This window comes from Triticum dicoccoides, chromosome 4A, assembly GCF_002162155.2.
Source record: "Triticum dicoccoides isolate Atlit2015 ecotype Zavitan chromosome 4A, WEW_v2.0, whole genome shotgun sequence".
Lineage (NCBI taxonomy): Eukaryota > Viridiplantae > Streptophyta > Magnoliopsida > Poales > Poaceae > Triticum > Triticum dicoccoides.
In genome coordinates this window covers 29,307,607-29,315,595 of record NC_041386.1, presented here as the reverse complement: position 1 = coordinate 29,315,595, position 7,989 = coordinate 29,307,607, and the positions used below count along the sequence as shown (strand labels likewise).

General features: G+C 41.3%; 1 protein-coding gene across 2 annotated transcripts; it reads left to right on the top strand.

Annotated features, from left to right (window-relative positions):
- Positions 1-686: 686 nt before the first annotated feature.
- LOC119284746 (RNA-binding protein 39-like) lies at positions 687-6,857 on the top strand. 2 transcript variants are annotated; one of them, XM_037563909.1, is made up of 13 exons: positions 687-1,223; positions 2,167-2,239; positions 2,337-2,393; positions 2,828-2,883; positions 3,215-3,428; positions 3,638-3,724; positions 3,809-3,883; positions 3,980-4,063; positions 4,570-4,634; positions 5,569-5,776; positions 5,913-6,001; positions 6,409-6,523; positions 6,613-6,857. In XM_037563909.1, the coding sequence occupies exons 1-13, from the start codon at positions 787-789 to the stop codon at positions 6,646-6,648; spliced, it is 1,596 nt and encodes a 531-aa protein (XP_037419806.1). In that variant the 5' UTR covers positions 687-786; the 3' UTR covers positions 6,649-6,857. The 2 variants fall into 2 exon arrangements, with proteins under 2 accessions (XP_037419806.1, XP_037419807.1); XM_037563910.1 differs by lacking the exon at positions 687-1,223 and adding an exon at positions 1,824-2,054.
- The last annotated feature ends 1,132 nt before the right edge of the window (positions 6,858-7,989 follow it).

Genomic DNA, 7,989 nt, shown 5'->3' with positions numbered 1-7,989 from the left:
CCATCTGGGATCTTCTTATTGTTGATAGCATCAAGTACTTCTCTAGTAAGCTCCTCTCCAACAATGTGCCAGAAGCGTTTGAAGAAAATAGCATGAAGGCCGTCCGGTCCAGGAGCCTTCATATCGCCAATTTGGAATAGGGCTTTGTTTACTTCCTCCTGTGTATATGGTGCAATTAATAAAGCATTCATATGCGGCGTAACCACTGGTTTAACAGTGGACAGCAAATCCTCATCTATCATTCCTGCATCAGAATCAAAGAGGCTCCGAAAGTAATCGAAAATGAGGGGCTTGAGGTTATCATTCCCCTCAACCCATTCATCATTATTATTTTTCAATCTCTTAATTAAATTACGGCGCCTACGGGATGAAGCGTACTGATGATAAAATTTTGTGTTACGGTCGCCGCGTCGCAGCCAATTCGTATGACCTCTTTGAGCCCAATAGATTTCCTCCTGTTCAAGAAGGTTTTCAATCTTCAGCGTAAGTTCTTGCTGCTTCGAAATTAGTGATTTGGACGAAAAGCTTTCTTTTGCGCCGTTGCTCTGGAGGCCCAAAGTATTAGGCAGTCCAGCCCCGGCCATAAGCTTGAGAGTCCAACAAGGAGATTTCCCGTGCTCAATTCTACCACCAGAACCGACAAGACACGGGCTGTGGTCCAGCAGTCAGCGTCGCGAAAATTCTTTCCGTCCTTCCCGATAGAAAAGCCGAGGGCTGGGGTTTAGCCGCGGCGCCTCTTCTCTTTTTCTCTCTCCACGAATCTAGGGTTTCCACCTCGTCATCGCCATGGACTTCGACGAGTACGAGTACCTCGAGAAGACGGTCGAGGCCTCCGCCGCGCCTCCGGCCAACGGATCCGACGGGAAGGACCGCGGCTCCCGCCGCCGGAGCAGCGCCGGCGACGGAGAGGACCGCCACGACGGCGAGCGCCGGTCCAAGCGCTCTCGCTCCGAGCACCGCGACCTTGAGAGCCGGGAGCGCCACCGCAGCAGCCGGGAGCGCCGCGACCGCGACCGGGACCGGGACGTGAGGGAGAAGGAGAGGCTGGGCAGGGAGAGCGAGCGGGAGAGGGAGAAGGACAGGGAGCGGAGAAGCCGCGACCGCGACCGCGAGGAGAGGGAGAGGGAGCGGAGGAGCCGCAGCCGGTCGGAGCGTCGCCGCGGCGACGACGAGCGAGAGCGAGAGCGCTTCCGTGAGCGCGACTACCGTGACCGTGACGTCAGGTGCCACTTCATGACTCTGAACTTTATCGGAATTGCTTTCTAATAGTGACATGGTACATCTGGGTTTGTGTGTTCTGGCTCGCGCATATACCGACCTTAGGATTGGAAGGGATGATGTGTTTGCTGCATATTTGTGCACCTATAGCATCAAATTTTCACTTAGTACTTTTCCTCTACCAGACCGCAGCCAGTGTTCAGTTGTGTTTCTTAAAATTTCTTATGTCATATGCCTTGGTTTCTTCAAAGTAATACGATTATTAAATATTAGTATTGGAACCTGCAGATTCAATGTGCTAGTGCAGTCTTCAGTTGGTCTTGATATTGAGCCCGACCTTGGATATAAGGTGATTTATTTTGAGTTCCTATATGAAGTTGGCATAGCATATAATAGGATAATGAATCTGGAAATCTATACGTGATGATATCATTTTGCGGTTTTGCTCGGTAGCGTGTTTCTGAGAGCAATGACGACATCTGTGATTACAGATTTCCTGCATCCAGAACACAAGGCTGAACTATATTTCTCCTGTTGCAGAATTCCGATGAAGGGGTGTGTTGGGATTTTTCACTGAAGCATTGCCTCTTATTGTAAAGAGGACTCAATGTTTGTCCCCTTGCACAAATAAGCCTTTTAATTTCTGCTCCCTCTTTGCAGGAGATATTAAAGTCAAGTTACCTAAACAATCGCATGTCTTACAATGCAGGGCTTACCCTTTTCTTCCGCCCCGATAGGATGTTGATTTGCTGGGTGTCTGTTTTTTCCCTTTCGTGACACTGACTGCAGTGCTTCTTGACTCTTTGACTGTATTTGTATTGATAAATGGGGAGAATGTTAGTATGATGTATAGCTGTAAATTATTTGAGCTGATGATATCTGATTCGTAATCGTTGTTTCTGTTTTCCTATATATCCATTCTTATGAATATTTTTTTCCTGTTTGCAGACGTAGGAAAGAAGATGGTGCCGAACCTGAAGCAGATCCAGAAAGAGATCAAAGAACTGTATTTGCCTTCCAGGTTGCGTTCATTTAACAAGCTAACATATTCAGCCTGTTGGTATATGCAATTTTGAGAATTTTTGTCTCGAAGCTAATGTTTATAAGCATAATGACAGCTATCATTGAAGGCGGATGAAAGAGATGTGTATGAGTTCTTCTCAAGGGCCGGGAAGGCAAGCATCTGCTTTTACACCCTTTTTGTTCTAGTAGTAATCACCCTGTTTATCTTGTTTTGTTCTTTAACTCAAGGGCCGGGAAGGCAAGCCTCCAATTTTTGCACCCTTTTTGTTATACTAGTAATCACCCTGTTTATCTTGTTTTATTCTTTATTTTGGAGAGTGGAACATTTGTGATATGTACACTATACACAATGTCAGTTCGCTAAACTTTCTCTTGAATTAAACAGATAATAAGCTGGTTCTGTTAAAGAGGAATATTATTTTCTAATTAGATGAACCGAAACCTAACTGATGAATGCTTTTGGATTGTTCCTTCACCTTGACCTTACACTAACCAGTGATAAGATGTTTTCTGTTGATATTCATCTATTTGCTATTTAGTGCATTATCGATCTTTTTTTTTAAACTTTGTCATGTTATTTTTCTAGGTCCGGGATGTCCGCTTAATAATGGATCGAAACTCACGACGTTCTAAAGGAGTCGGGTGAGTATTTAATGTGTATCATATTTGCTGTGCATTGTCTTGCAATTCTTTTGTTACCATTGCACCCTTGCTGTTCCCAATTTTATTTTATTTTGTTGTGATGATGGACAGAAGATAGAACACATAATTTTGACTATGCAGTGTTTAACATAATACATGACTGTTTCACATTGCTATTTTTGTGCATTTTCAATAGAATTCGTGTGAACAGCCAATATTTTAGGGATAACGTCTTGCAGCATATTGTTTGGAGCACATGATATTGGCCCTAGAAATAAAGATGGCCTTGTTGACAGCTGATAATCTAATTTGAATGTTCTTGCATTGTCAGGTATATTGAATTTTATGATGCTATGTCGGTTCCAATGGCGATTGCTCTTAGAGGTCAACCGCTTCTTGGTCAACCAGTGGACGTTAAGCCATCAGAGGCTGAAAAGAATCTAGTTCAGTCTAATGCTTCGTCAAGTGTAGCCGCATCAGGTGGGGCAAGGAAGTTGTATGTTGGAAATCTTCACTCCAATATTACAGAGGAGCAATTGAGACTGGTAATAATCAAGCATATAGTTTATATGTGCAGGTCTATGATAACCCTGTTGCGCGTGAAAACAAAATTATTATTTCTAAAGTTTACATAACTGAAAACTCCTTAACTAGTGGTTGTTGATTTCGTTTTATAGGGTCATGCATGTTACTGCTGCTTATATATCCTTGTTATGTGGTATTTGTGCCATTATTTAAGGGTTCTTTTTTCCAGGTCTTCGAACCATTTGGATTGGTTGAGCTTGTCCAGCTGCCTGTAGACCCACTTACCGGATTATGTAAAGGTTTTGGTTTTGTGCAGGCATGTATTTTGTTATGAAAGCAGTTCATTTTTCTGTTTGTGCGTAATTCTCAGTTTCTCACTCTGCCCCATCTCATTACTTAGTTTGCACGTCTGGAAGATGCAAAAGCTGCTCAGAGTTTAAATGGTCAACTTGATATTGCTGGAAAAGTAATCAAGGTGAGTTCTTACGGGTTACCTGCCTCCCTCTTGGTTGTTTTAACTTTTAACTTTGTTACACCACATGCCAATATGCCAATCAAATATCATGACCAGGTTTCAGCTGTGACGGAGCAACCGGGAGTGCAAGCCAGTGGGGCAACCGCAGGCGATTTGGATGATGACGAAGGTGGAGGCTTGGTAGGTGTTACTGGGAATTTTTGTACATGTTTTCTGTTTTTTAAGTTGGGTTTCTTGGGACATGATGTATCATATTCCTTGTAAAGGGTTTTTGTATCATGGTATTAAAGTACTTAACCATTGCGTATGTTTAGTATCCACGCCTTCATACTTTTTAGCAGCAAATTTGTTTTATTCAACCATGCCGCTGCCTCGGTTCTCAGATTTCTAGTATCTAAAATGGGTGACATGATGAATTGCATTGCTGCAGTCTGTATGTCCTATCTTTACATATTATTTTGAAGTTGATGCATAATAGCCATTGCACACATTCCTGTTTGCTTTTTAAAATATGCCAAAGCACCTTTCTGTTGTCATATGTTTTCTGAGAAATCAGTTAAAAGTTACTCCCTCTGATCCAAAATAAGTGCCATTTACACCAGCTCAAGAGCAGGGCAACGCATGACTGTTGTCAAATGTTATCTAGATAGTTTAATATCATTGTTTGACTTGTCGCATGCATGCAGGCACTGAATGCTAGCTCGAGAGCTCTTCTTATGCAGAAACTGGACCGTAGTGGCGCCACCACCAGGTATATTTCTGTCAAGTTGATGACATTTTTTGTCTTTATATTGTCCTTGACAGGATATATTCTTTCCATGACTATGTTACAATCTTATCTGGCATTCATGTCTCTTTTGCTATTTTATAGATCAAATATATATTTTAGTTTTCCCTGGTATGCTATTTCTATACATGCAAACTCAAATATTTGTTCGTATTAGTTTGAGCTTTTCACATCATCCCACCCATCCTAGATTATGTCATAACCTCAAGATAGTTCTGAACTTCTAACATTTGAAGTGACACATACAATGTAGATGCTTAATGTATATGATTGGATACAAATTCTCCTTAATCTACGAAGCTTATGATAGAGGCTGCATAGCCTGCAGTTGATGGTTGAGTAGTATAGAATGTCCATTATATTACTTGTAAGAGTGCCAATAGTTCGTATCCAAATCTTTCGTTATTGACCTCTACTATATCATCGTCAGGATTCATCCACCACTACAACAACACTTGTTACCATATATATAGTTTGTGAAGGTCATTCTCCATGGACCTCCTCCAATTCTTTGGTGTACTTTTGATTAAAATATTCTGTTGCACTACAGTTCTAACATTTAACTGCGAATAGTGATCACTTGAGAAATGAGGAACTGGGGTAAAAATAATATTTTGTTGTTATCAAGTGTGAATGATGAATGCTTAACGCATGAAGGAAAAACTTGCTAAAATACCTTTATATTCTTGTGATGTTCAGGCTCTTGCAAATATTAACAAGTTAGCTTGGCAAGAAACCTGTGCCATGATGCTTTTAAGATTTCTTTTCCAAGTTCAAAAAACAGTTGCACATCATGAGTTTAACATAAACGCCTTTTTTTTAATATCTTGGTATCTGCATATCTCTACATAATGCTCTCATCTAACATCACCTTTCTTTTTAATCTGCCAATCTACAGTTTGACTTCTGGGTTGGGTGCTTCTGCCGTGGCACTACCACCTGTGTCAGTTCTTGGTGCTCCTGCAACCGGTCCTGTGCTACAGTCTACAGTGCCTGGTCTTGGTTTAATTCCAGGGGCATCTATTCCGGTCATTACCCAGTCCATTGACACGGCTCCACCTAGTGAATGCCTATTGCTCAAGAATATGTTTGATCCAGCTGTGGAGGTATTTAACTACTGAATTATTGTTATTTTTATTGCCGCCAACGGTCAATATTTTCTTGTTATATAGCCTGGAGGAGCTTTGATCTCCCTTTGGTTCAACAAAAACTATATGATAACATTCTCACTTTTTGTTGCAGACGGATCCTGATTTTGATTTAGATATTAGAGATGATGTTCGAGAAGAATGCTCTAAGTTTGGGCAAGTAAGACACATTTTTGTAGACAAGTAAGTAACTGATTCTTATTAATTTATTCAAACAATTGTGTTGAGCCATGCTGTCAGAATCCTTTTTGGCTGTTTCACTATTGCCACGCTGCTTTATTGAAACATCCTCTAGTTCTCTTGTAGATTATCTTAGACAAGACTGAAACATTGCCTGCTCACTTCATTATTTTTCTTGTTTGCTTGCTCACTAATATTACATTTTTGGATCATAGTACATTTGCTTTAAACCGAGAAGCTTTCTGCTTTTGTTATTTGTTATATGGCCTTATCTCTTGCAGAAAACTACACTTCTGTTGGTTGTGTGACTTATGATCCCAAAGTTCAAACCATATCTTCCTTGAGAAGTCCTGTTATGTAGTAACAGAAATTCTTATGGCCTAACCTTTGGTAATGCCATTGATTTGCAGAAATACCGCAGGCTTTGTGTACCTGCGGTTCGATAGCATAACGGCCGCCATGGGTGCACAGAAAGCACTTCAAGGGCGATGGTTTGCGGGAAAGATGATTACTGCAACATTTATGGTAAATGCCACACTTTCCTGTTGACTTGAGATTTTCCCTTGCGCATTTAGTTTGCTAATTTACTAGTTTGTTGTTCTTTGTTATGTCAGTCCACTCAGCAGTATGAAATGAAGTTCCCAGAGTGAACCTGGCAGCAGACTCGCTTAGAAGCTGGAAATAGCATCTTCGGTGTCGTGCACCCGCTCCTCATCGCCGGTGCCTTTGGCCAATATTAGTGGAGGAAATGTCTCTTCATCAGTTGTAACATTACACCATCAAGCATTCAAGCGTGTTGTAGCATCAAACAATTCAATGATCACCAAAAGTAATTAGAAGAGTTGTGGTTCCATGTTAAGCTGGCTTTGGTTCTAGTGTTTATTTCTGAATTTGTTTGCCCTGCTTCAGTTTCCTTCGTTATTTCTTTGGTTGAATTAATTCTGGTAGTTTGGGTGTGTGTCGTGCGGTAGATTACCTTAGGGTTCGTTTGGTTGTTCTTTTTCAACCAACTTTAGCCAACCAAACGAGTCTGGGAGGATGTAGCTGGGCACCTCCAGAGCTGTTCGATCTGTCTTCCTTCAGCCGTTGGATGCCCTCTCCCCCTCGAATTGTTTGGTCAAAGCGCACAGAGAAATCCCCTTGCCTGTTAGTCATTATGCGTGCGGCTCTTCTCTCGTGTTGCTGCTCTGTCGCAACACCCGGATAGCGCCCAATGCCTTGTTGAAACATTGCCGCCTTGTAGCTCAGCCGGCAGCACTTCCACCATCCTCTTTGAAGATGCTAGGTTATTTCAACAGAAAATGGTATCATCATTCCTTGCATGGCTTGCGTAGTTTCATTCGTGATAGCAAGTTGAATGAAAAATATTTCAATAGTTGCAATGATAGTCGATGCTTTCTTTTTTTGCAAAAGATAGGTTTGCTACATCATATGCTTGTGTGGTCCAAGTCTTTTATAATACTAGCACAATGCCCGTGAGGAGTTCAATCACTGGCTTAGGAAGTCATCAAAATATTGTCTCATGCTGCCTTTACACTCAGTTTACAATTAAAAAGAACCAAAAAAAAATATGAAAAATCATACGGCGGGCGTTGGAGAATCTTAAGCGATCATTGGAAGACACAACATTTCGAATGTTGAAACATAGGACAATGGCTATCTTCGTTTTGGAATTGCAATTTGTTCACTCCCATAATTCTATGATATAGAAATGGGAGAGATTGGTTAGGAAGAAACTAAAAACAAGAGCATTATTTTGAGTTGGAGTTGCATTTCTGCATTTGTTAAGTGTTGAAAGGAAGTCTCTTGGCACTTTATCGCAAACTTGAGAGTGTTACATCATTCAGTACATGAGGTAATAGAAAATTAGGCGGAACATCATCCCATCAAATCATTTCTATTGAGTCATAAGCATGTCTCGCTAAAACATGTGCCAACTTATTTGCTTCCCTGGGGCAATGACGGAACTGAATCAACGATATCTCATGTGC

What these genes read in the sequence shown, in the direction of transcription:
- LOC119284746 (XM_037563909.1), top strand. Translation starts at nt 787, where the DNA reads ATGGACTTCGACGAGTACGAGTACCTCGAGAAGACGGTCGAGGCCTCC. An exon ending in GAACTGTATTTGCCTTCCAG is followed by an intron (nt 2,240 to 2,336) that starts GTTGCGTTCATT and finishes GCATAATGACAG; the next exon opens with CTATCATTGAAGGCGGATGA. An exon ending in CGACGTTCTAAAGGAGTCGG is followed by an intron (nt 2,884 to 3,214) that starts GTGAGTATTTAA and finishes TTGCATTGTCAG; the next exon opens with GTATATTGAATTTTATGATG.